The sequence below is a fragment of the Pithys albifrons genome, chromosome 2, assembly GCF_047495875.1.
Source record: "Pithys albifrons albifrons isolate INPA30051 chromosome 2, PitAlb_v1, whole genome shotgun sequence".
In the NCBI taxonomy this organism is placed as follows: Eukaryota; Metazoa; Chordata; class Aves; order Passeriformes; family Thamnophilidae; genus Pithys; species Pithys albifrons.
In genome coordinates this window covers 28,292,052-28,319,780 of record NC_092459.1, presented here as the reverse complement: position 1 = coordinate 28,319,780, position 27,729 = coordinate 28,292,052, and the positions used below count along the sequence as shown (strand labels likewise).

Genomic DNA, 27,729 nt, shown 5'->3' with positions numbered 1-27,729 from the left:
CCTTGCAAGACAGTTTGCAAGCCTTGTCATACAATACTCACCATGGTGATTGCAAGCTGTCTCAGTGTTAGTGCTGTCAGCCCAGATCCGGTTTTGAACAGTGAGATAGAAGATAACAGTTTCACACAGCACTGATTTAGTCTTCAGGTAGGACAAAGCTTGCTTCCCAAGAAGTTTGCTTGCACCTGGCAATGCTGATTTAAGTCCACACCTGGTTATGCCAAAACTATTTATTCTGTCAACAAAGCGTCAGGTAGGTCTGAAACATAAAGGTGTGTGTGTGAGGTTCCTTTATGATTTCAAGAGGAACTGGAGCAGAACCTTCGACTTCTCAAGGACAAAACACAAAGTAAAACAAAACACAAAACAAACTCATCAGCTTCATGTTCTTACAAAGAAGCCACAACATGGTGAAAGAAAACAGTTTCTTTATGAGGAGTAATTCCTAGAGTAACCTGAAACTGTTACTCCTTTGAGGGCACTGCAGTAAGTTACTGTTTGAGACCCAAAGAAAAGCTTGCATGCCTGAACACTCATCTGCTTGGGTTCTTTTTTACTGCATCGTGTAGTCTACTTGAAGATATGTCTTTCTATGAGCTTGCCTGACATTTGCTAGAACACTGGTGATAGAACAACATTACCTCATTGATATAACATTACACTACAAACAAATCATGGAATAAAACATTCAGCGTTCTTCATATCAGGACTGAGGGTCAAGTAGCCTTTTTCAACCTTCAAGGCTTTTAACTTTCATCTTTTCCTACCCAGTGTCTGCTCAAAATATAAGCAAACTGACCAGGTACCAGGAGACAGGGAGAACTCAGGGGCTCCTGAAAGGAGTTTCATGAGCGCAGGGGAACAGTAGGCAAATAGCATAAGGATGATCCTCTTCATCCAAAAAGGTAGATTTAAAAGAAGAGTAAGAGTTTGCATTTCTGTTAGTATTCTTGTAAAATGAAAGTTGGGGGTGGAGTTGTGCACGCAGCTTTCTAGGTTGAAAAACAAACAAACACTTTCACTTCTGTGTAACTATGTTGCTTGTGAAGGTTATCCCTGGAGATCACACCTTTTGCTCTGCCTCAAACACTGCTGCCACTTGAACAAATGCTGCAGTTGTGAGATGTCACCAGGAACGTGGCTCAGCATCAGTGGGAAGCTCACTGGCACAGATTTCTGAGCTCTTTGCTGGCAGCAAAAGTTTCGTGAGAGCACTGATTTCCATCCATACCACGCCCAGAGGATCTCCACTGAGCAGGTTATTTGCACATCCGTTTCCCACTTCTTCCAGTCATCATCACCAAAGCCCATGGCAGAGAAGGATAATTGAATCTCCCTCCCACTGTGTCCCACTATGTCATACCCTGCCTGTTCCTGTGTGGCATTCCAGAGCTCTGGGAGGCAGATGTGGCACCTTGTTCATACCAACTGTCCATGACCACAGAGGTCCAAATGGGCATTTGCAGCTCTTCTTTCCAGGAATCTGTCAGTGGTTGCTATAGTGATAAACAAGTTGGCTTATTAGGAAAAGGAACAAAGCAGTAGAGAAAATTATTTCAAAATGGCCTATGTGCATACATAAACATGCAATCTCACTCCCCATTGTCAGCTTGGGCAGCTGGCTCCTTGTTTCTGGAACAGCACGGACACTATATACATTATTTTAGGAAGTTCAGCCCAGTCTCCACTGCCCATGTTTTCTGTCACACAGTGTCCTGTGCAAGGGAGTGGGGCTTTCCCTTCTGAGTTGGATGTTTAGATTTCTTGGAGGCTTCCAAAACTGGATAGTGTAAGAAAATGTGCTCTCTTAGAAAAACTGTTATGTGATCTAATAAGTCTAAAGGAAAAGAAGAGAATAGAAGAAATTATTCTTTTGCTGCATTCTGTGGCGAGGCTTCATTTTTTTACCTTTCTTTGCCTCTTGCTGATGCCAAGATACCTGCGTGCAGACGCTTAGGGTGGTGATTTGTGCCTGTCAGATGGCAGAACATTACTTTCTCTGTAGGATGCCTGGCTTAGACACTGATCTTTTGGGCCTTCACTCACGTGTGATAAACTTGTTCTCACTTGAATCTCTAGATACACAGTGACTCCACTGAGATCAGGTGTGTGCCCTTGAGTGTGTAGCAGACAGTGAATGTTCTTTGACACATGTATGAGATGCAGCCACAATGCTCTTCTTGTTTTTCATTGTTAATTACATATTTTGATTGACTGAGTGATGCCAAAAGTTATAAACTCAAACACTAGAAACTACACTGCCTATATTTCATTCAGACAGGCTGGCTAGTTTTCTTCTGCTATAATTTGAGTCACCTGGCACCTGGATTACCCATCACAGAAACCAGGCTGAAGAGCCCCCTTTGCATGCCAGAGCTAATTACCCACCTCCAGTTACCACCAGTCACTGTTGTTGAAAGAAAAACATGAAATGGCCCAAAGAAATGAACCATCCTTGGGTTTAATACATTCAATTACAGCCATGTGAAATAGAAACTATGTCTCTGCAGTGTTTTATCCACTAGTTAAAAATAATTGCACATTTTTATATGTTTATCCAACTGATTTTGCTTCTACTTCCCATGGGATTATAATAGACTGCAGAACCTACAAAACAATAAATTTTAATAGCTTTATTTCAAATGCTATCTTATAACTCAGACCATCTTTCCAATAACTGAAAAACCAAACCAAAACTAAACAAACAAAAAACCCAACTCCCCAGTTTGTACCATTTTACCCATCTTGAGCAAATCCTGGTGTTCAGAAACTAAAGGAGGCCTGGGCAGCTTGTCCCTGGACTGGGCATGTCTGGCTGAGAGGCTGGATGGGAGTGCTGGGTCACAACAGAAGCTTTTAAACGAGTGCCTGACAGATGAGTGACCCTGAGTCAGGAGCAGGAGAAAGGCAGAAAGAACTGAATTGTTTTAAGAATGTGGAGCAATACATGCATGGCACAGCTACAGCAACTCTCCTGCCATGCCTATCCTTTTCTACAGATACGGGAAGGACTGAAAGCAATGAAGAAAGGAACTGGGGCACACAATTGCTATGTAGCATTACAAACCCTTATGACAGCATCCAGCCAGCATCTGCAGTGTGCTCCAGCTGGAAAAAAGCCTCTGTGGGCCTGTAGAGACTATTCCTAGGGATGAGATTTCTTTTGTATGTGTGTTCATATGCACACTTGCACACACACGCTGCTTTCTAGCACTGTGTCAAGCATTCTCCGCCAGAGCCAGGCATCCTCTGCTGGTAAGAAGCACAAGAAACAGAAGCAGAAGTAGCCTTTTTTAAAACGAATGAAAAATTGGGTGCCAAGTCCCGACACATCTCCAAAAAAAATCTTTGGAGAACGGGGGTAGAAATCACAACACCATAACAGATGAGCCAAGCCATAAACTACTGCAAACAAACAATTCTGGACCAGATCCTGAAGAGAAATGCCTGCCCACACACTCTGATACAACCCAGAATATGCACTGTGCTGCATACTGTGTGTGAAACCATAGGAACAGCCGGAGTCACACAGTGATTGGTACCATCCATCACAAGTTAGAAACTTGTCCTTTGTTTCAGAGTTGCACCTGAGGCCTCAGATCAAATGTGACAATTTTTACAATAACTAGTGCTAAGATGTTTGGCAGAAAAAACTATTTCTGTAGACAGTTTGTCCCCACAAATGGAGTGGTTATTGGACTAGGTTCCTCCAATTTCCAGAGGAAGAACACTCTGCTTTGCTTATCAAGAAACAACAGTTTAATAAATAGCAGTTGGCTTTATGTAGTTTCATTATGTTTTAACTTTCCATCTAAAACAATCTACACCTAAAGCTAACAGGCAGTGCTGCTGCATTATTTGATATCACACCTGATGTATCTGAGTCATGCCCTCCCAGTCTGTTCCATGGCACGTGAAAACATGTTACAACAGTTCTGGGGGGGAAATATTTCTGTTGATATCTGCTATCAAATAACCATGTGTTTCATATTGTTATGTTACAGCAAATGCTAGATGAGTAAATGCAATAAATATTTGTTAGCAAGTGTAGAGAAACACACAGTTACCAGCTTTCAGGAACACAGCTAAAGAGAGGAAAGATCACCACGCAGTTGGTCAGGATACCTCCTGAGTGCTGAGTTACTGATTGTGCTCCTTCCTAAACTGCTGCAGTTACATTCAGCTATTCTTACTGCTGCCGTTTCTAAGGTCCTATAGCCACAAACTATTAAGTATTCTCTATAGGTTGAGATCTGAATACAAAACACAAGTTCTCTAAAGATAATATTTTTGGATGAAAAGTAATACAGTACTTTTAAAATATTATGTTTGGCTATAAAGAATGCCAATTAAACACATCCATTTGTAACCCTTAATTTCTAGATTCTGTCCCAATAGTTTTTTAAGAACCCTGACATGGTATCACACAGTAGATAGAAGCAATAAGCTTTGGATTAACTTTTCCCAGTAACCACTGACTTTCAAATGAGAACAAGCAATAGCTTCTTGGTATGTTGCTTTGATACACGTTTGCATTATTTGAACAAATTAACTCTGTAAATAGGATTTTACTGAAAATGAGAAAACAATTGTATGCTCAGTCACTGGAGAGAGATGGAGTTTAGGTGATCGTCCTTTAGATAAACTGCATCAGCATAAACCCAGCAACTGTAATTTCATGTCCAAGATGTTTCTGATTTGGATATATCGAACTATTTATGCTTGCTGCATTCCCCTGTATTATTTCATTAATCACATAACAAACCTTCCACTTCTCCACTAACCATGCTAACTCTAATTAGCGCTCTGCTACACAGATGTTTCCCCATTTAGATGTTCATTGCCTGGCCATGTGTCATTCTTGCTTTCACGTGAATTTCAGCTTACATTACATTGCTTCGATGTCCTATCTATGTGTGAGCCTGCTGGGTTAATATGTCCTTTTGAATAACAAATCCATTGCAGATAGATACGAATGACAGATAGACATGATGCCCACATTATCTGTATTTGTTATACACATGCAAACTTGACGGGTGTGTACAAAACTGGAACGAAAGCAATAGTTTAAGTCCAGGAGGCTGACGTGAAGGCATGACCGACTTCTTCAAGCCATGCTATTCCTACAAATAAGTCAATGTATCAGCGACGAATCACTCTATTTCTGATCTCAAATAGCTCACGAGCTGGTGAGACCGTGGTTTGATCTATATGTTTTAATCAGAGAATCGTGGAGAATTCAGTAATTTGCAAACACTACTGCTTTGCTTCTGTGCTCTTATGCAGTACGAAGTTTTAAAAGCATAATTCAAGCTGTAAGGAAGTGTTTAGTTATGACAGCAGGGAGTGTTGAAAAATGCATCAGAAACTTCCCTGGGAGGAAAGGATTCGTAAGAGGTTTTAGACTGTGCATTTCATGTGTCTTGCAGCACCTGATGAATGCCTTTTTTTCTAAATAAAGACAGGTGGATTATTAGGAACTTCTAATATACGTATCCTTTTCAAAAAGGAGCTCTCAAGTCCATGTGATCTCTGGGGAAGCAGCTTGGCAGAACAACGGGGACATGCGGTCCGGGGGAGCGCGGACTCGCAGGGCGGTGCGGCCGATGTGCGGAGCAAGGGGCGGGAGGCGACACCGACTGACGGGTGCCGAGGGGAGCTGCGAAAACCCGCCGTCTTATTTACAACTTCTTACTTCGGCGAGGCTTGAAAACATTTTTCCCTTAAAAAAAAATCAGAAATGAAGCGAGCGGCTGCCCGCCGCTCCGAGGGGTAAGTGCTCGGGCACGGACCCCTCCGCCTGCTCCAGCCCAGCCCCGTCGGGCGGCCGGCGCTGTGTGCCGGGGGAGGCGTCCCGGCCGCGGGGAGGAGCAGCACCGCAGCCCCCCATCCCCGCCAGCCGGGTCCGGTGCCGCCCGCCGAGGGCACCGAGCGCGGAGCTACCCGGGCCGCCGCCGCCCCCTTCCCGCGGCTCCCGGGGGCGGCAGCCGGAGCTGGGCGGGGCGGGAGCCCCCCCGGCCCCCGCCTGCGGGGACCCTCGCTCCCGCCTCCCCGCCCGCCCTCCCTCCCCGCCCCCGCGCACCGCCAGAGCCGACCGGGGAAGCGCAGGAGAAGCGTCTCCCCAGAGTGCCCGCCGAGCCCCGGTCCGGCGATGCTGAGGGAGAAGCGGGAGGAGGACGAAGGGCGGCCGCTGGCGGAGTAGAGGCGCGGCGGGAGCGGGGCCAGGCACCTGCCCCGCCGGGCTGCGCAGGGCACCGCAGCGCGCCCGACCCGACCCGACCCGACCCGCCCGGCTGGCGGCCCCCGCGCCCGCGGGAGGGAGGGAAGGAGGGAGGGAGCGCCCCGACCCGCCCCGGCCGCCGCCGCCGCCCGGCGCCCCGCGGAGCAGCGCGGAGGGGCCGCTCCGCCGCGCCCGTCCATGGGGCTGCGCTGAGCGGCGGCGCGGCCGGAGGGCGCGGGGGCAACATGAAGTCCCTGCTTTTCAGCCGCTTCCTCCTTCTGCTGCCCTGGGTGCTCATCGTCATCATCGTGTTGGACATCGACAGCAGCCGGGCGCCGCTGCCCGCGCTGTCCCCCCGCGGCGGGGCCGAGGGCGGTAGCGGCGGGGCGCGGCCCCCCGCCCCGCGGCGGCGACCCGAGGCGGCGCTGCCCACCATCTATGCCATCACGCCCACCTACAGCCGCCCGGTGCAGAAGGCCGAGCTCACCCGCCTGGCCAACACTTTCCGGCAGGTGTCGCGGCTCCACTGGATCCTGGTGGAGGACGCGGCGGCGCGCAGCGAGCTGGTGACCCGCTTCGTGGCGGGCGCGGGGCTGCCCTGCACGCACCTGCACGTCCCCACGCCGCGCCGCTACAAGCGCCCAGGGCTGCCCCGCGCCACCGAGCAGCGCAATGCCGGCCTGGCCTGGCTGCGCCAGCGCCACCAGCACCTGCCGCCCCCGCAGCCCGGAGTGCTCTTCTTCGCCGACGACGACAACACCTACAGCCTGGAGCTGTTCCAGGAGGTGCGTGCGGGACGGGATGGGGGGGTGAGCGCGGTCGCGGCGCTCTAGCGCTTCCCGCCTCTCCGCAGGCTCCCGCCGCTTCCCTCATCCCCGCCGCTTGCTCCTCTTCAGGCTCCCGCGGAGGCTGCGTCCGTGCCCCTTGCTCAAAAACTCCGGGCATGAGGCAGTCGAGCCCCCTTCCCGGCGCGGACACCGCGCAGCATCCCCTTCCCTCGCCCGCGATCCCCGGCGCTGCCCGTGCGTGACCGTCCCTCTCTTGGTTTGTAAGTTTCTTGTCCCTCCCCTCCGCGCTCCCCCCAACTTTTTACTGTTGTTTTCTCGCTTTCCTGCCGAGCGAAGCAAGTTTAGGATTGGTATAAGGGATCCTGTGTTTTTGTTAAAACTGGGATGAAAAACGCTCTTTGATAGTTGGTTTTTTTCCAGGCTGCTTCCCTATCCCTGTAGGGCAAACTTGCATCAGGAGTCGCCATCCTTCACCGTTTTTTCTTGGAGCAAATGAATTAACCCAGAGCCGGCTCCTTCACGTGGAGTTGCTTTTTTGAAGCTTTTTCGGTCGTAAAAGCAGCAAATCATTTGTGTAACGACTAAACACCCTTTCAGGAGTCTTCTTTTGTGAAGAGACCTGTTTTTGTCTTTATTGCCTCCCTTTGGCGAAGGGCTTTGTTTCATTTCGGTGGGAATTGGCAAGCGCTTGGGGCAGAGGGTATCCAGCTTTCTTTCTGGGTTCTCCCTGGCAGGAAGGAGGGTGTTTCATAAGTGGACATAAAACAGCAGAAGAAAGATCATGTATGTCTTCTGCGACAGCTAGGAGAGTAACCTCGGCAGGGAAATGAGAGAGGGAAACGGAAAAGTAGGTTGACAGCAGACAGGGAATGCACAGGGCTTCAGACAGACTGCAGTCCGTATCTTCTTGTTGGTGGACAGAACTGTTTAGAGGTGTACACCCACATTCTGCAGCTTGCTTCCAGGCAATGTGCTTCCTCGCGTGCTTTAGAGTCAGTAGGCTCCAGTGAACACAATACTCAGAAATGAGAAGCGCATGCAATTCCCTAGAGCAAACTGGTTTAGAAATGTTTAGGTTTATATTGCATCCCTTTCCATCTCCAGTATGTGGGCAGGTGCAGGGTCCCCATTCAGCAGGAATGTCCTACTTCTTTTGCCCATTTGGCATTCAGCATTACAGCTGCTAATTTAAGGACCTTTGCCTGGAGGCTAAACCTTCATTGTAATTGATTTTTTAAAATTCTCACGGCTGTGCTTAGTGCACTATAATGCAGAATAATTCCACTATACCTGCCTTTGATGTGATGAGAGTGCTCGCATACATATTCACAGATAGAAGGCTAATCTGATTGACTCTTAGGGGGTCTCTTAATTGAAACAGAAAGTGCACTTTGACACAAAAAATATTTGGTGACAAATACCGACTTTTTTTTTCTTTTTTTTGAGTACCAACCTTATGGACATGCTAAAGTAACAGTATTGGGAGGAGTTTCTCTTGAATGACCCACAGCTACTGAACAGGGGGCCAGTCATGTTTATTCTTTTATAATTCCTATCATTATTCTTCTAATAGTTGTTAATGATCAAAGGTACAAATTACTTCTCTGATCAGCTGGGAAATGCAGGAAAGCAAGAGGATAAAGCTGTCTGAAGAGTTAACCTTGAAAATTGCAAGCACAACAGGCAACCTGTGTTTCCTCTTGCTAACAAGACTTGTAACCTCAAGCTTGAACCTCTGCAATCCTAAGACTTCCCTTTCACCAGGGTTCGGCTGCTGGGGGAGAGGTGCTTATACTGAGCCTTGTGTTCACAGGCAGACACATATGCATAAATGAGTTTTCCCTGTGAAATGGGGTGGTTGAAAAGCTTGGTTACAGGAGTGGAGAAGGAGCTTTTGCTTCAGTTACCACTGTGAGTTCACATGACTGTTTTGGGGGTCACTAATGAGCTGTATGGAAGGCCTCATGGACACCACTGGTAGTGACACAGGGAATGCCTTGTCTACCTGGCAAAGTTAATGGAAGTCCCTTGGCAAGCTTTGCCAGTGAGATGTGCCTTTACATGTGGGAGGTTACATTTGGAGAGAATCAGGAGTCTGATTTTCAGTCCAGGCACTGCTTGAAGGCAGGTTGCTTCTTTTTTCTTGATAAAGAAAATTCTATGTCTTCATGGATTCTGGCTTGACAACTGTAGTAAATCCTCATCTCTCCTTCAGGAATTGATTGATTGATTTATGAGCGTAAGCTATATTTGTCTTTTCCAAGCATGAAGAGAACAGCTTCAAAACACATTGTGTGCAGATGAAATCTGGTAGTAATTGCTATAAGGAAAGTGGTGGTAACTCTACCTGAGAGGGAGATTTTTTCAGTTTGTTGCCCTGTCAGGAGCAATCCTCCAGACCTGCCGTTGCTTAATCCTAAAAGAGGTCTGATAAACTGTAGTCTGCTCACTCGGAGGGGGTAGTTGAAATGTAGGGGTACGAGACAGTAGCTCTGAATTCTCATCCTACCACCCTCCATCCTGTGCTGGCTGTGTGACTTTCAGTGTGTTACTGACACGGGCACAGGGGTGTGTGGGTCCCAAACCACCAGCAGGAATGTGTGTCACATCTGCCTACAGGTACATTCGCCGGCTTATGAAATAGTAGGTCTGTCCTCTTTGTAATGGTTTGCTTCTGGGTCAAAGCTGGCTTCAGAAACAGCAGTGAGGGCTCGGGAAGGTGGGAACCACAGCTAGTTAGGATTATAAATCCAGCACAAGAGAAACGTTGGTGTTAGGGATGCATTTTGCTCAGAGGTTAAAAAGGCATGGCTGTGGAGCAGAAGGTGAGCAGGGAACTGCACAACGAAGGATTAAGTTTAAGGCAGTTCTTTTGCTGTGGGTTTCCCTAGTGCTCTCAGAGAAGACAGAGCCTTTTTAACAAAGCAAAATCAGCAAAGGCTCTACTGTGAGTTTTAGTGTAGTTGGGAGGGTCATGATCAAAAAGAAGTGTGCTTTGACATGAAATGCCATGGGATACTTCTGAGAGCTTTTGATGAGCCAATTCTAATACTTATGCCTGGTATGTATAGGAATGCATACTTTATATTTGATAGGAGTGATCTGGGCCCAGTAGACCTAGGCCAAGTGTGTTTCTTGGAAACCAGGAAAAACACACAAGAAGCCAGTTTACAGTAGAGTTTTGCTGGAAAATGTCACCATCTGTAGTAAGTGTGGAACCCTTTAGTGCTGTTTATAATTATCTTTTTTCCCTAAGACCTATGATGGAACGTGGATGTATGATGAGTGTTTTCACTGGCAAAACTATGTCCTTGAAGTGAAACTGGGCAGAGTCTTCTAGAATAACGTGGAGAACCTGGTTTGTCTTTCTACTGCTAAAGTGTAGAAAGGCTTTTGTCAGGAAAGGCTCACCATCCCTGGAAAGGCTGCAGGGAAAGAACTAATTTGTTCAGCAATTGTGAAGTTCTTTGGAGTACTATGCGGGGCTGCAGCAATGATGAAAAAAAATTTCCACGAGTGGAGATGTGGCCTTTAAGTTATTCCCATCTCTTTGTGCTTGAGAGGTTTTACTTTAATGCCTATAGTTCTGGCATATTATATTTTGTTATTTATTATTTTGGTATCCAAACCTCAAAAGTAATTATGTATTTTCTGCTCATGTGTGATCTGTTCACCTGGAGGTGTCCACCTGCATCTTTCCATCAAAAACAACAGTCTGCTCTCTGAAAATATGTTATCAGTTGAAAATCAGCCTACATTCATAAAAAAAGCCACTGAGAGGCTTGAAATCCCAACTACTGTATTTGTTTTACAGATGTTTCTACCTGAATCATCATAACTTCTGTTTTTTACTATAGGCTGTTCTTTTTCGAGTGACTCTCTTATAGTTTCTGGTGCCTTTGTGCTTCATCTTATTCCTGAATGCAAGTTATTGTAATATTGTGACTGATGCCTAGCAACTGCCAATTGCACATTTTTCAACTTCCAGAAAGAAAACCTTAGATAAGGCTGGCATTCCACCTTCATGGAGAGATTTTAATACCAGAATTTACTTAAGCACTAGAAGTTGAAGATAGACAGCTAAGTTCTGTTTCCCTTAACTCTTCACATAATTCATGTGTTTCTATGTCTCAGGCATTTTCTCTGCTCTTTCTGTGTTTTGAGTAGTTGGCCAAAGGCCACCACTTCCTTGGTCCATGTATGGATATGTGTGCAACTTGGAAGAATTAGTGTTGGAGACCTGCTCTGCTGTTGATTCTGCAGCCTCCCCTGAAAACTTAAGAGTGTGAGGGGTGAGCAGTTTAAGGAGTACAAAGAGGAGTAAAGGTCTTCAGTGTCTGGGAGAAAACGAGCTTTCTGCATTCAGAAATGTGTTGTGTTTTAGAGATTCCTGTCTAGGTTATATCTGTCACCTTTGCTGGTATTTTGTTCAGACACCTGAAGTGAGATATGTGTGAAATTAAAATGCTCATATCTAAAACTCTGCTCTCCCTCCTTGCCACCTGAAGGCCTCTGGTCATTGGTGTCCAAAATTTCAATGCAAGGTTTGCTAGGTGTCTAGAGCATGCAAGTGTGGCATACCCACTGTCTTGCCTGAGCGCAAGTGAAGGATTGGCCGACTGGGTCTTCATGGAAAAATCCACGCAGCATGCAATTTAAAGTAAATCACAGTTCTAATTAGGGTGGTCCCGTGGTGTAAAGGAGAGCACTCTGGACTCTGAATCCCAAGGTCCTGAGTTTGAGTCTCAGTGGGGACCATCCCCTGGCAGTTCAATGCCTCCCTGCCATCCCATCCCGTCAGATCTTGGATGCTCAGCAGGGTCAGCCCTGGTTAGTGCCAGGTGCTGTGACAGTCCCGAGGACTTCACTGTCACTGTCACTGTCCAAGCTCGCTCGGCCGTGGCAGATGGACCTCAGGACTTAAACGGTGGGGCCAGTTCTGTGCATGCTGTGCCTCACCTAAAACATCCACTGTGCAGGCTGGAAGGGCACACCCACCTGGAGAAAGCCCTTCCCAAATCTTCGTTCGTGAAGTCTGGCCATACACAGTCCCAATTGTCACTTCTAAAGGGTAAAAAGAAAGCCCACACAACCCCAAACTTAAGCAGCTTAGCATTTAGTCCTGTTGCCCACTGAGTTGGGGACCAGAATCCAATTTGCTGTAGCTGTTGCCTGGACAAGAATACCCTGAATGTGGTGGCAGAGTTGAAGATGGACAGGAGATAGGAGGAGAGAGAGCTCAACCTGTCCTCCTTAAGCTGAGGCAGTCCTTAACACATCGCTCAAGATTCAAAGAGTCACTGATTCAGACTGAAAGTATTTTCTTGCATCCCTGCCCTTCCCTCTCCCAGAAAGTATGTTTGAAGGTGGTAGATATTCTAATGGATTTTAGCCGCCATTTCAGTAGCCTAAAAAAAAATTCCTTGTTATTAAAAATAGAACAGAAATACTTGCAGGCCTTGCATGTCACACGGGCCTTGGTTTTCCTGTGATCATCTTTGTAAAATATTTTGAGCAACTCAAAAAATGCATAACAGAAGAGGTGAATATTTACTATTTATTCCAACTTTGACTAGGGAACACTTAGATAACTGTCCTAATCTTTATATGCTGTATTTTTGCAAAGGTAATTTCTGCATATTTTTAATGGATATAATTATGCAAAAGATTAAGTGAATCTGTTTTTCTTTAAAAATGTGAAAATCTTTTGTTGTATCTCTTGGAGCTGGTTGGAAAAATCAAATTTTTTTGCTCTAGTCTTAAAAATAACATTCAGTAGTCTAGACAGAATTAAATATTAGCTGGCAGTCATTAGTTATATTTTTCAGGATCAAAAAATGATGCAAATATGAGTTAGCAGTGCATTAAATACCTTTCTAGTATCTAAATGATTTAGGAGTACATGACAGATTTTAAATGCACACTGACATTCTTCTTCCACATAGACATGTAATACCTGTGCTAAAGTGACTGGACTAGAAAAGACTGGCAGAGAATGAAATAGCTTAAAAATGAGAGAAAACAGTGACAAAAAAAAAAAAAAAAGCAATTTGAAACATGTTTATCAACATGAGGGACTCTGGGTTGCAAAATAGCAAGTACTGTCTGTTTCTGCACTGACAGCAGGTCTTACCTGTGCAACTGATACTGTTACTCTGAAATTAATTACAGAGGGTCAGCAGCTGTTCAGAGATGCAGGGAACACAACCTTGTAGACTCAAAGAACCTGTAAATAGAAGGGCCCAGAAGTACCACGAGTAGCAAATGTTTTGGAAGATGTCCCAGTATTGAGAACTCAGCTCCTAAGTGCTTCAGTTAAATTTGGTAGTTTTCTTCTGTAAGGAAGAAATATTGACATTTGTGCCTAAGGATGGTGGTATAATTTAGAAGCATTAATCATTGTATCCTATATATAAATTATTGTTGGAGAGAAGGAGGAATTAATCTGTTGTCCCTTTGCAGTGTAGATCATGTATGAATCAGCAGAGAAGGTTTAAAACAGAAGCTTGGGGAAAAAGCCTTCTAATAGTGAGGATGGTGAAGCAATAAATCAGATCACCTGTGAGGGTTCTGGAGCAGGCTAGATCAACGACTGAAATTGTTTTTGCATTGTAGACCCTTTCTATGAGTTTTCCCATGGAGAATACCCTTTACAGTCAAGTTTGCCAACAACAACCTTGCTTTTTGAAGTGCCTATCCCCAGAGTGTCACAGTTCCTGAACCACAAAACTCACTGGCACAGGTTTTCTGTGCCTCAGTACTTCATTTGAAGTGGTGGTGAGTAGGGGCAGGAGCTTCATCCCATACCTCAGTGAACGGGCACAGCATCGCTGCTACTGAGCTGTCCATCTGACTCTTAGTACTCTCACATGAGTTGCATTGAAGCAGAATCTGGCTTTAGATGACCTGTGAGTAATGCAGAGAACTGTATGAGAACTGATAGGGAACCTGGCTGTGCTTATGCTTTTTTAATCCATAAAATTTTCTCCTGTGGAAGGGTTGTAGTGAAGGAGCTCTTTGGTAATAATAAATAGGAATTTGGCACAGAAATCCGCTCGAGTATCATTGGGATGGGCAGGGTGTGGAGCGGGATGTGATGGTGAGGCTCTGTACTAACCTGTAGCCTTACCAGGACAGAACACAAATCACACAGAGGCTGAAATGATAGGGGGAGAAAAAAGCTTACTACGTGTGGCAGCAGGTTTGCATTTGCAGAGTGCTTTAAATCGCAAGTAGAAACACATTAACATCATGCTGCAAAATCATTAGAATGGTTGTTCCAGTCTGGAAGCCTTTTCGCTATAGGAAGTACGGCCATGTTTCCTTTTCCCTGTCTGTCATTTGCCTTCATTCCCCTTGGGCTTTTATATTTTCTATCTGGCTGGTATCTTTATCCATCAGTCCGGAGCATCCCATTAAGCAGCTTTTCTTGATTAACTAATGAGATGCTATATTTGGCAATGCTTTTATCACTGCCTTTTATTGCTCAGCTACATTTTCTGCATTTTCACATGCTATTCTTTAGTGGTTACTCTGTTGTAACTGTATTTACTGTTATACGTCTATCACCTCACTGGGATTTCTTTGGTCAGTTATTACTTATCGCTCCTGTCATTTCCTTGCCCAGCCCTTCCCAATTATACCCCTCCTCCAACTTCATTCAGGTTTGCTCTGCCATCTTCCCTATCCAGTACCTCGCTCTCCTACTACGCCCAAGACCCCCTTTCAAATAATCAAAAAGTAAACAGAGGACAAAAGCATTTCTAGAGGGAGAGCCATCCTACCTTAAAGGTAACTGACTAAGCCAGGCAGGATGAATAATGTCAGTGGGTTCCTATCTCTGTTCATTAACTACAGAAGACTAACTAGGACAGACCAGATGCTTAACTTTCAGAGAGTTAAGTGTAAGATGAATACTATTCATGTAAGCTCCTAGGACTTGAAATGCTGAGTATTAAGACAGTGTGTGCTACTGCTGTCATTACAATGACAGATAGAAGAGTAATTTAGGAAGCTGTTTGTAAGTCATAGGATTTTGGCAGTTGTTTAGCCCACAGCACCAAGACTATTTCGAATTAACACATTTTTGAATCACCTTTTTGTGTCCCAGTGATTAGGAGCATAAAATTCCAGGTGCAAGCTGGCCTTTTAATCCAAATAATAGCTTTTTCCACATCTTACATAAATACAGCCTTCACATAGCAGTATGTTAACTGCAGTAATGCTATTTTCAGAAGATTAAAAGAAATATTCCTACTTTCATCTTCCTAGCATATCCTGAGGCTGTGAGGTATTTCAGAATTAGCATAAATACTGGTCTAGATGTGCTCTTTCAGCTTTTACTTAAAGGGATTACTGTATTCTTGACATCTGCTTATTTTATTCTCCAAAAATGTAACTTGTGAGAATGAAGAAAGTAACGCAAGGACAAAATGGAGAGCTCTGTGTTACTTCCTTCCTTTTGATGTGTGGTGGCTTTACTGACATAACTCAGACACTGAGATGGACCCAAGACTGTTACAGTTTAAAACTTGTTGGGTCATTTCCTGCTGGTTTTACGAGATCTGTGAGATACTTTTCATTGACAAGATTTTCGTACACACTGTGTATGGTAGAGCATTCACGTAAGTCTGTCTGGTTCTGCCAGATCCTGAGGCCACTATTTACCCGGTTCAGAAGTCCTGTGTGCCCTGGCTCATTCTGCAGTACAGCTGCCCAGACTTGTGCTGTGTGCTCAGGCAGGGCATGGGTGCACCGTGCATGAGCCACTCTCCCGTACTTCGACTGTCTGCCCTTGTCTGGAGACATTTCATGTTTACTGTGGGAACATTTGGCACAGGGTGGCTAAAGTGTTGTAATTCTGTACATTAACAATTTGTTCAGGTATCCATACCCTCCAGGAGGTATTGATTGCAACATGTGTGTTCATCCCATGGTTATTACTGGGTGTATGTGGCTTGATGGTGCCCTTGGAATCCTATTGGGAACACGCCCAGCAGGATGATGCCTTGTGTCCATGTCTGGTATGTTCAAATGTTAATATAAATACACTGATAGTAAAATATGCAAAAGGAATTTGTCATTAAAACCAGAGCTAAAAGATCTTCATGAGAAGGTCTCACTGATGTCAACACCCAAATAGTTAACTGCTAACTCTGCATTTCCTGCATGGAGGAGTGGAAGAGATTGGAAAATTAAACTCAAGGAGAACAGTTACAGATAAACATTTTTAGCAATAACCTGTAGAGAAATTCATGGGAGTCTCTTCACTGGCAATTAAATAGTCAATGGCTTGGATAGAATCCTTATCACAAGAAATCCCTACTGTACGTATACCCTGCTCTTATACACTATGGGCTGCTGCTACTGAGTGAGACAGTCTGACTTGCTGCAACTGCTATTAGGGTGGAGGTGAGGAAATTCTGCTGAACAAATTTGAAGATACACAAGTAATTGGAGGGAGGGAAGGTATATATCTCTCTTCTGTATGTACATATTTGTGGATTTTCAAATATGGATTTTATGCCCTCCCTGTGTGAAGGTTCTAAGAATCTGCTAATGTATCTAGCTTAGAAATGTGAGCCACGCTGACGTGATGTCTTTGTTTTTTCTAGTGCAACTCCTGTGAGTCTAGATGATATGCATGATAAATCTTTCACCTTGGCAGAGAGTGAGGGAAGTGTTTAATATTTAACCAAGGTTGTCTTTTACTTTAACATCCATTGATGGGGACTGCAGTTACAAATATGTAAAACTGTTTGTTTTTGCTAAGAGGAATGCTTGGAAGGAGAAAAGGATAACCTTTCCCCAAGGAATAGGCTTCAATTACAACAAAAGATGAGACTGTTTTTAGAATAGATCAAATTAAGGCCATGTTACACTGAAATAGTTTAGAGCTTATTTAAATACCACTATATTTAAAACACAGTAGTTAAAACAGTGGCTTTTGAATCAATGTGCTCAAATTGTTGTTATGGGTTTAGACAGGTGGGCCTAAATTTAGGCTTTGAAGTTCAGACCAGACCTGGGATTGTCAGCTGACTTGAGCTGAGCTGGGCTAGCTAACAGCTGACTTCTTCTAGCCAATAATATTGTAGTCCATGCCATATTACATCATCTCAAAAGGGGTAAATCCAGTGCGTGGGTGTGGCTGGGTCAGTTGCTTCACAGCTGTGGTCCCAGCAAGACACTCTGCCGTCCCAGGAGGGGTGGGGAGGTCCAAGCCCAGAGCACTGGCTTACCATCATGTTCTCTTAGGGAAGTAAAATGTTTGTTCTTAGCTTTTCTCTCTGCTTAAGTCTGTCTCTGGGGAATTGACTTCTCTAGAATGATTTGTAGTTAAAATGGCAGAATTTGTGTTTACTGGGAGCGGGAGGTTATTTCTTGTTATATATATATATATATATATATATATATATATATATATATATAACTTGTGTAAGTGTGTGTTATATTGTAGTTTTCTCTTAATTTTCTCTTTCCTGTATAAATACATATAGTTAGTTTCAGCATAAACCTGGTTTAGAGGGTTTTTTTCCCCTTTCTCCCTTTTCTCAGCCGGAGGCTAACTCTGTTCTTTGGGCAGTTGGAGTTTTGCCAGCTCAACCCAAGACAATTGTGCAAGACAAGGTGTCTGTGCATTTGTCTACTCAAGTTCTCACACCAGACTGTCTGATTTTCCCACAGGGAGCAGTGCATCAAGGTTCTTGTCACATTATCTCCTGTTTACTGAAGAAAATGGTCCAGTGAACCAGTTATCTGAACTCACTGAATCATAGAATCTTTAAGGGTGGAAAAGACTTCCAAGATTGAGTCCAACCTTTGACCAAACACCACTGGATCAATTAAACCATAGCACTAAGTGCCATGACCAGTTATTTCTTGAACACCTCCAGGGATGGTGACTCCACCACTTCCCTGGACAGCCCATTCCAACATGTGACAACCCTTTCAGTGAAGAAATTCTTCCTTGATGTCCAAACTGAACCTCTCCTGACATAGCTTGAGGCCAGGAAGAAGAGGCTGATGCCCATGTCTACCCCCTCCTTTCAGGTAGTTGTAGAGAGCAATAAGGTCTCCCCTGAGCTTCCTTCTCTCCAGGCTGAACAGCCCCAGCTCCCTGAGCTGCTACTCGTATGACTTGACTCCTACAGGCCCTTCTCTGCACGCGCTCCAATGTTGTTTTTGAAGTGATTCCCAGACATGCGCACTTCTTGCTAAAGAAAGAGTAATTTTTTCAGGATCTGTAGATTCCTCAAGGTTAGATAGGGACCACATTTCCAGAATTGCACTTGGTTACACCATTGGGGAAAACTCCATTGGGATAGTAAGCATCCCACCCAGCCTGCTTTTCATCCTTCTCAGAAATTTAGCAGAGCTTTTAAAGGGAAAATTTACAATTAAAACAGGTTTAGCCCAAACAATCTTTTTTTTGGTGACCATTTAACAGATCTGTGCTGCATCTCACATCTGTGGTACAAATCTGGTATATTGCAGGTAGGAAAGAGTTGTGTGTCATAATTTCCTGTATTCAGTGCATTTTTTACCAGTCTCAAACTAACAGTACTTGTCTTAGTGACATGTGTATTTATTAATCATTATTATAATATTTTCTCTCACTAGGTTTGTACAATATCTCAATCTATAACAATAAGCCTACTGGCAGAATGCTGTAGTCTTGCAAATAAAAAAGATCTACTACACCTTTGGAAACTCAAACAAGGGAAAACCCCCAAACCTATTTTTTCACAGCTTTTAAAAATTTTGGTATAAAAGATATTATGAATAGGGTACTTAAAGTAGAATTGAGGTGCCTATGGGCTAAAGAGCTGGAGATTTCACAGAAAATAAGTGGGCACATGCAGCTTTTAAGTACTTACTCTGTTGGGCTGAAATCTGTAAGCTAGAATTGCCTTTGAAAACCTAGTCTTGACGATTACTGTGTAGGCTTTCTCCCAACACTTACAAGAGAAGCCTGCAAGGCAGAGGTGCAGGCAGGGAGTGATGCTGTGCCTGCCTTTGCAGATGCGCACCACGCGCAAGGTGTCGGTGTGGCCCGTGGGGCTGGTCGGGGGTCGGCGGTACGAGCGCCCGCTCGTGGAGAACGGCAAAGTTGTTGGCTGGTACACGGGCTGGAGAGCTGACAGGCCCTTTGCTATTGACATGGCAGGTAAGGAGCACTTCACATGACACATTAATGCTTCTCATAGTGACAGATTTCTCAATGTAAGCAGCTTTTCAAACTTCCCAAGTGCTGGCACTGTGTGCAGCCCTTTGGCACTAAATATCCTCAAAGTCTTAGCTTGCACATCTTGTCTAATTTAAGTTGCTGCTTGGCGATATCTAAACATACTTTCATTTTGTTTTTTAATTTTATGTGGTAACTTGGCTTTTATGTTGTATAAACTGTTTATGTGAAAAAAGTTATTGTAAATTAATTCATCCAAGTAATTTTTGTAAGGAGCCCCTGCCTGTCATTGTGTCATCAATCTAACACAGGTAGTATAAATACAGACCCTTCGTAAACCTCATCTTGTAAAACAAAAAATTTTTCATTTTGTATGGGTTATTTGGAATGACAGTGATAACTGCAGATGGATATGGTTTGAAACACTGGGCTTAGGTGACAAATCACTGACAGCTATTGCCTAGTATATGAAGGCAGAAAAGTTTCAGAATGGATCTAATCAATCTTCTGCAGTGAAGTTTGCACACCACATAGCTTCGTCTCTCTGTCAGTCCATGCTTAGACAATCTTTTGAATATATTCACAACTGCCACATGAATCACCACTGTGCAGGAGTCCAATTTCTGATGTAGCAGCAGCTGACTTCCTAGCAAATGATACAATATTTGCACTCAGGCATCTTCTGTATTCAGGAAGGAAGGGAAAAAGTACGAATACAAGGGCAAGAACAGGCTAGAAATAGCCACCTTTGTTTTTTTCTCTGATGCACTTAGGTTTTGGGAGAGGGAAAAGGACAGTGCTTTCTCACCTCAACAGAATATTTTTATATAAACTGAAACATTTGTTGAAAAATACATATTTACAGTCCAGCTGTTTAAAGAGTAAAGGAGGACTAATGTTTTTTAACACCTCAAAGATGTGTTCATCAATGGGTCAATTTTTCTGCACTGTAGGGGCATTTCAAGTCAGTAACAGCACCTGGCATAAAAATAAATACTTGGGTGTTCAGGTAGAGGCATTCCTCAGGGGAGATGCAGGTATGTCAATGCCCAAACCCACGCAGCATGTCAAGGACTGCAGCTGTGCATTTTAACAGTCTCTGCCTGTGGATTTATAGATACATATTGATACTGTGCTGCAGAAGGGATTACTGATGGGCATTATGAAGGTCAGAGTGTGAGTCATAATTCATTAGCAACAGGCAAAAAGCCATTACACCACAATGGCCAAGGAACTCTAACCCAGACATGAACAGATACATGGAAGGTTCCTAAGCTGTGGTTTCCTTTGCAGTTGCTGGCTGAATCACTGGCACGAGGGAAAAGCAGCTCCATTATGAGCATTACCTGCTTGTACTTTACCAAAGTCAAGGGAGGGTTATAGAGACAAAGGAACCATTTATAGTACAGCAAATTATTACAGATCCACAAACAAGGAGTTATTGGTCTGTGAGAGAACTTTTATTAGTCTTCAAAGAATACTGAAGAAATTAAATTACATTTTTAATTTTAGCAAGGAGAGAAATGGATGCTGTGTAGACTGCTAAAAAAGTTATGTAGAACTTGCATTTTCAGTCCCCTCAGGAATACAGTGGAAAGGCATAAAAATCCAGAACTCCATAGGTGTCTTCAGCAGCTGCGGTCTACAGGACGTGTATCAACACTTAAGTTTCCTACCCATTCCCTTCTCTCCTGACTTCCCAACACACCCCTGGGGACTTGGAAGACTTGCTAACAAACCTAAGTCCAGGCATTTCTCTATCTGCTGCACCAAATATGCAAGCAATTTATGTTATACTGCACATAAGGAAGATCAAGGATCTCTTGAAAATATTGCCATGAAAAAGGTATTGGTGCATATATCACACTGCTCAGCTGTCTACAGTTAAAGCTGTGATTTTCCAATGCACTGAGAAGGAAGCTCTCTTTGGTTTACAGAACTATCTTTCCATAGTGATTTTTACAAGAATTTGATCATGAGTCTGGGTCTGAACAGAACAACTTCTTGAAAGGTTTGGGATCACTGATTTCACTTGTGGCTATTCAGAGGAAGCACATCCTTGTTTTTAAGCACACAAAACTTCTAATTCTGAGCTTCAAAATACAGGATCAAATTAAAATTCCTGCAAGTGGAGACAGGTCTAGCTAATCTCACTGAGCTCTGCTCAAAAACCCTACCTGGCTGATCTCCCCAGATTCTTCAAAACACACTCACACATCACAATCGCATTAGATCAGTTCATTAAGGACTGATTGTTTATTTTGAGAAATTGGTGGTTGACACTGCTATTCTCCAATGCTAAATTGAATTCAGAAAGCAGAGTAGCTGTTTCCTGGGCTACTTCTTGCCTGGGATCCAACACACCATATGAATTAGTTCAATTTTTTTTTGAGTTTTGCTTAAGTGTAACTGTAGATTAGTTCTAGAGTTTGACACAACTTCTCCATGAAGGGGTAAATACTACTTTAACCATTGAGTTTACAATCAAGAGCCTTTCATGGTGAATTAAGTCAGCAGATGCCTTTGTTCTGAACTACAGAAACTCCTGGTTAGGCATCTCTGCCTTATTCCCACCCCATCAGTGTGTCACAGGGAGAACACAACTTGAGAGCAGCAGAGCCCGAGACTTGCCATGTCCTACAAGTCAAAGATGGTACCTTAAACCATGTGGAAACCAGTCCATCTGTTTCAACATCAACATGGAGCATTAGCATTTATATACTCCTATATACTCCAGAAATGATAAACACTTAGTTTCCAGCTTGCCTTCAGCTGCAATCCTATCTACAACATCCAGGCATTAATCGTGGCCACAAAATCTTTAAACACTGGCCCAAGTTTAACTGGATGAAGAAAAATAGTTCTGCCTTTTAACAGAGGCCATTGATCTAACACAAGTCAAGGTGTGAATTAACAGAAACAGCTTACACTGAAAGAAGCACAGATGTAATCTTTGTCATGTCTCCCGGGTATCCTGTCCTCCAGCAAATTAATTCCTATCTAGGTGGCTCTTCAGCCAATTAGATTTAATTTACAATCTTGTATTTAACACCATAAAACCCCCAAAACACCTCTTCACACTCCAGCTATGAAATTGTCTTGTGGCATTTAATGTGAACCTTAAGCCAAATATGACCTTGTAGGAATAATGATTAAGTAAAATAACTGTCTGCATGTAAGCACTGTTCAGTTATGCTACACTGGAGACAGTAATCCCAGATTAATCCCTGTTTGGTGATAGAATTCCAAATAACAGTGACTTTTCATCTATTAGCACAGGGTCATTATTGACTGAGAAATATAATTAGTGCTAGTCTGTCTGTTCAAAACCTGAGCCGTCTCCTTTCTTTTTGACACCAAAATGTTAAATCTGTTATAAAAAGTAAATGAAAAGTTGTCACTAGAAAGTGGTTTTCTCTCAAGTCCATCTTAAAAAATGTCATACATGTGAAAGTAAAGCAGTTATAAAGCAGAGCTGAAGAACTAGAGAGTCAGGAGGTAAGTCTCCTTGAATTAATTTCTGTCTTTTAAGAAACAAAGACAGCATGACCACTGATCAAGTAAACAAAACCTCAGGCCACTCAGTGCACAGTAATCCGTGTCCCTGCCACGCACAACACTCAGTTTATAATGTAACTTTTATTTGATGCCTGATTTATCTTTGATAGCACCCTATAATGGCAACTTGCAATACCATGGTAGCAAGGGCACATGTTACATGCAGGGCCACGGACCATCTGAAGATCTGTGTGGAGAAGAAATCCACCCTCAGAAACCCATTGCAATTTTCTCAACAGAGGAGCAAGCATGAGAAATTAATTAATGCATGGCTAAGTATGGGTTGTGGGGGCCAGGGAGCCACAGTGACACACACAAAGGTAAGCAGCAAATGTGCCTCTTCTGCTTAGAATAGGATTCCTTCTGCACTCTAAAAACTAGGCCACTACATTAATTATTTTGGTGTTTACTTCATTTTCTACTTTATGCATGGCTAGCTTGAAGCTTAAATCTTTTTGAAAAGAAACAGCAGCTCACACAGCTGATCAGGATTCCAACAATGGCTTCCCATGCAAAGCAACTTTATTTTTGCACTCAAAATCATCAAAGCCCAGTTGCATCCAAAATTTGTTCATTTTAACTGAGGAAAAAACTCCAACAAAACCTAAGCAAAACCACTGAACTGAAGCAGGTGAATTTGTTAATCAGTATTAAGTCTAAGCTCCCCTTTCAAGGTGCAGCAAGCTGGCTGTACACACTGCTGCTGTCTCTTGCTAAGGGAGTTTAAATGGTCATCCTCAGCTCTTCCCAAATGATTACGTGTGGCTACCACCAGCACTGGGGTGGAGCCCACCTTGTGCTCCCTCATGGCCAAGCTACAGCTCGTAGGAAGTAGGAAAGGTCTGCAGCCTGCTGCAGACAAACCCCTGCTGGGGAAGGGAAGTCCAGAGCTATTCTTCTGCCTGGGAACACTGAGCTAAGTCCAGCAGCTGCAGCAGAGAACAGCTGGATCTCAGCAATGCAGCTGCAGAGTTTCACTGCGCAGAGCAAGGCCTGGCTACAGCCAAGGTCTTACACCTCCTGGAAGCCTTTTATTTACTAGACTGCTCTGCAAGATGTGGGTAATATGCCCTGTCCATCCAGACACCTATCTCAGACAGGATGTAATGTACAAAGTTACATAAAATATAGAACATATAAACATGTTTTCTGCAACTGTGTCCATCAGTGAATCGAGACCTTAGTTTACATTCAACCCATAGTCTTCATCAGGGTTCAAATCATTATTTAGCATAAAAAAAAATTACAGTGTATTCCTGTGCTTTCCTGAAAGCAAGTGCATGATAAAGTGGTTTCAGTATGCCTTTCTTTACGCGTGATGTAGTAATTACTTCCTTATATTTTCCTCTTCAAAAGGCTCCCATAGAAGTCACTATACTTCCAATGAAAATACAATAGCAAGGCAACTGTAGTAGAAAAGGGGTCAGAATTAAGTTAGAGGAAGTTATGCTCAGTATTAAATAGATAACATTTTAATACTGGCTTTAGAATTAAATGTTCTTGCAATTTTCTAGAACTGATGTCAAAACTCTTACTACTCGTGTTATAAAGGGACAGCTGGAAGCACTCTGAACTGACGAAGAAAGGATTTCTTTGGTAGGCTTGGCAATCAGACATGAGTTAGTTACAAATGTAATTTTTCTTTACAAGTCTGTCAGTCGAGTTTTGATTCACACTGAAGGAAGCATACACGTGACTGATCTCTGCTGAAGGAATACTGGAGAGTTCTATAAATAATGGCAAACTGGAGACTCAGGAAGCTTCTTCAGAGAGGGCAAGTTTGTTCAAACCAGTGATTTCTCGGTTTGCAATCTCCCTTCCAGGGACCTAAAGCACCTTACTGGGAAAAGCATCACAGAGGTGCGTGCACTGAAGTCCCTTCAGCCGTGCTGTGCCATGCACAGATCAGCTCCGGACTGCCTTGCAGACCACCAGTGATGAAAGTCTTTCACAAGTCCACAATAACTACAGTGTGCAAAGCAGAGCATGAATGTGGCTTGTCTTTCACCAACAATAATGTTATATATGTTCTCTCCAGGCTGAAACTCTCTAAAGATCACAGTTGTAAGACATTTTAATCTTCTTTATTGACTCTCACCTTTAAATGTAGAAGTGTTTGTATAGTATAAATTTTATACAATTTATTTTACTTAAAATTGAGCTTTATTTCTTAATTAAAAGTAGAAAGGAAGGATAGTTCAAAATCTTAGCAACATCTGACTTTTCAGGAAAAAAAGCATATATTACCTAAATGACAGGAAATCGATTAAACATGTTGAAAATACGATGCAATTAAAAAAATCCAATTGTATCGTGAGGGCAAAACAAAGCAATGTAGGACATACAAACCTAACAAATACTGTCTATCCACATAATCAAATTTACGCAATTTTAAAAGGAGCATGGGAGATTTATAGGCTTAAGTGTAACTGCACAAAAATGTAAATCCTAAAGGTTTCTCTTAACCTTTTTCCCTGTCCCACTCTCTCCAAGGATTTGCTGTGAGTCTTCAAGTAATCCTGTCGCATCCCAAAGCTGTATTCAAGCGTCGTGGTTCTCAGCCAGGAATGCAAGAATCTGATTTTCTGAAACAGATAACAACGGTGGAGGAACTGGAACCAAAAGCAAACAACTGCACAAAGGTACTGATTTCTACACTTTCTACAAAGCTTTTGTGTCATCTCTTTAGACAGCTGTACTAACACAAATGTTATTTTATAGGTTCTTGTATGGCACACGCGAACAGAGAAGGTGAATCTAGCTAATGAGCCAAAGCACCACCTGGACACAGTCAATATTGAGGTATGACGTGGAGACAGTCACACAGCAAGTGCAGGACAACGGATGTGTGTTCAGATTCAGCCAGTTAAAATCCTCTGGTTCTGTCTGAGACCTGATGGACTTCTGTGGAAACAAAAGGAAGCTGTCAGAGACTCTAATAAGCAAATGAAGTGGTGTGCTTTGTTCTAACTTGTCTGCATGCATTTCTGAACTCTCAGCTTCATAAATTGATACTTACCTTTGTTGTAATGCTGTTTCCACATCTAAAAACATGGCTGCAATGGAGTTTTCTCAAAATCATTATTTATGTATATACTTTTTGTATTTATCCAGCTTAATGGTTTAATTATAAACTGATTTTAAATTACAAATTGTTGATATAAATACCTGCATAAATGGATCCTACAACATGAACATGTTTTACTTCATTAAAAGTAGCAGTCAAATAGGTCGTACAATAACGAAATAAAAACCCACAATCAGTTACAGATTTATCCTTTTAATATAGGGAAATAACATTTTATCATTACGAGGCACCATAAAATGTAAACACGATCACTGTCATAAACCTGGATCTCTGCAAGGAAAAATATATCCATGCACGTTGAGTTACCTTGTAGGCATATTGTGCCGCCAGTTCTCAGCATTAATACTGTGTGCGTGCCTCGTGGGCCAGATCAGAGACTTCATCACAGGAAACTCAAATGCATCAAATGCTCATTTTTAAAAGAATAAACTACTGATTTGTAGAACTACAGTAATATCCAGGTTTATCTTTCTTTCAATAACCACATTCCCTGTTATGGACACCATAATAACATCACAGTGAAATGTATGATGAAACAAAATTTGTTTGATACACTAGAAAACATTGCTCAGTGATACATTTACATTCTATTTATATATGATTAAACATTTGTTCATACAGTACCTTCTACAGGATTACTGGGTAATTTGGGGGGATTGGGGTTCATATTTTTGGATATTACTAACATGATAGCTACATCCCTTATATGCAAACATTTGATCTAGAATTTTGAGGGAAAAAAATCAGTATGTGGTTAAGCAGCTTCTTAGTATGGTCTATGAAATCATATTCATTGTATGAAAATGCTTCCAATGATGTATAAATATATTTGTGATCTGCTTTTCACTACATCAAATTTAAATCAATATAGACCACAACACGGTCAGTCAGTTATATTCTTAATCTGAACAGCTGGGGAAAAAGAAAAAGAATATATATGTACATGGAAGGAACAGCAAAAGTAAATGTATCTGAACAAGGAATGTTAGGTGGTTGTTCTGGGCGAGACTTCTATTGCAACTTTCATTTCCACAGTTGTGTGCTGAGAGTCTGGCCAGAGGAGCTTCCAGTCCATCCTGCTGCTGTGCTGGGGGGCTGGCCAAAGCCCATCACATTGCTGGAACTGCTGAGGTTCATTCCAGCCATTTGCTGATTCATCTGCAAAGCACAAACACACACGTGAGCCTGGTTAGCACTGGTGCAGAAACAATGCTGTGTGAAACATGCTGCTGGCCAAAATCAGCCCTGCCTGCAACCAGCCACCCAGTTAAGAGTACATTTCTCTACAAGTTTTTCTCATTAAATAAAAATAATGACTCAATTTAAGTTTCTAGGCCTTTTTCCACGCTACCAGCTTTTCTGGAGCGCTTCAATGACCATCATATATCAGCTGACAGGCTGCAGCACTTGTATGGGTCTCATCTGTATGGATGTTCCAGCAGATAACTGACAGAGCATGTCAAGGAGGTGGCCAATATGGCTGGTTAGTCAAAGTTTGCTCTCACAGTTTCAAAGCTAATCAACAAAATTGTGGCAACGGAGATAAAGAAACACCAAAGTCAGTAATACGGCCTTGTCTTGAATACACAAGCTTTTACAGAAATTGTCCACTTAGGTGGCAATCAACAAAGAATGAGGTGGACTTATAAACTTGAGTATTATCAAAATCTAATCATTCTTGCTAAATCACCTACTCAAGATACTGCAATTCCTTAAAAAACAAAGGAAATAATTCACATAAGATTAAATTCACATGAATTGAACATCTGGTTAAAGGTGGAAAGGAGTTAAAAAATCAGCACAATTCAGGTATGGTGCAAAACTGCTCATACTCTCTACAAATATTATCTAGTCACTCTGATTTTCAGTGCTCAATGTAAAAACAAGT

The 27,729-nt window shown here is 42.9% G+C and overlaps 2 protein-coding genes across 6 annotated transcripts in view; one reads left to right on the top strand and one right to left on the bottom strand.

Annotated features, from left to right (window-relative positions):
* Window positions 1–5,891: 5,891 nt before the first annotated feature.
* On the top strand, window positions 5,892–27,199 carry B3GAT2 (beta-1,3-glucuronyltransferase 2). 4 transcript variants are annotated; one of them, XM_071548537.1, is made up of 5 exons: window positions 17,045–17,269; window positions 17,699–18,060; window positions 19,033–19,177; window positions 25,247–25,395; window positions 25,475–27,193. In XM_071548537.1, the coding sequence occupies exons 2-5, from the start codon at window positions 18,034–18,036 to the stop codon at window positions 25,559–25,561; spliced, it is 408 nt and encodes a 135-aa protein (XP_071404638.1). In that variant the 5' UTR covers window positions 17,045–17,269; window positions 17,699–18,033; the 3' UTR covers window positions 25,562–27,193. The 4 variants fall into 4 exon arrangements, with proteins under 4 accessions (XP_071404636.1, XP_071404639.1, XP_071404638.1 ...); XM_071548536.1 differs by having other exon boundaries at window positions 17,045–17,276; window positions 17,695–18,060; XM_071548535.1 differs by lacking the exons at window positions 17,045–17,269; window positions 17,699–18,060 and adding an exon at window positions 5,892–7,005 and having other exon boundaries at window positions 25,475–27,199.
* Window positions 26,018–27,729, bottom strand: part of SMAP1 (small ArfGAP 1) — a 97,242-nt gene continuing 95,530 nt past the window's right edge. For both annotated transcript variants that reach the window (XM_071548533.1, XM_071548534.1), the window contains one exon: window positions 26,018–26,999. In XM_071548533.1, the coding sequence (XP_071404634.1) occupies window positions 26,865–26,999 (135 nt within the window). In that variant the 3' untranslated portion in view covers window positions 26,018–26,864. The remainder of the gene's footprint in view (window positions 27,000–27,729) is intronic.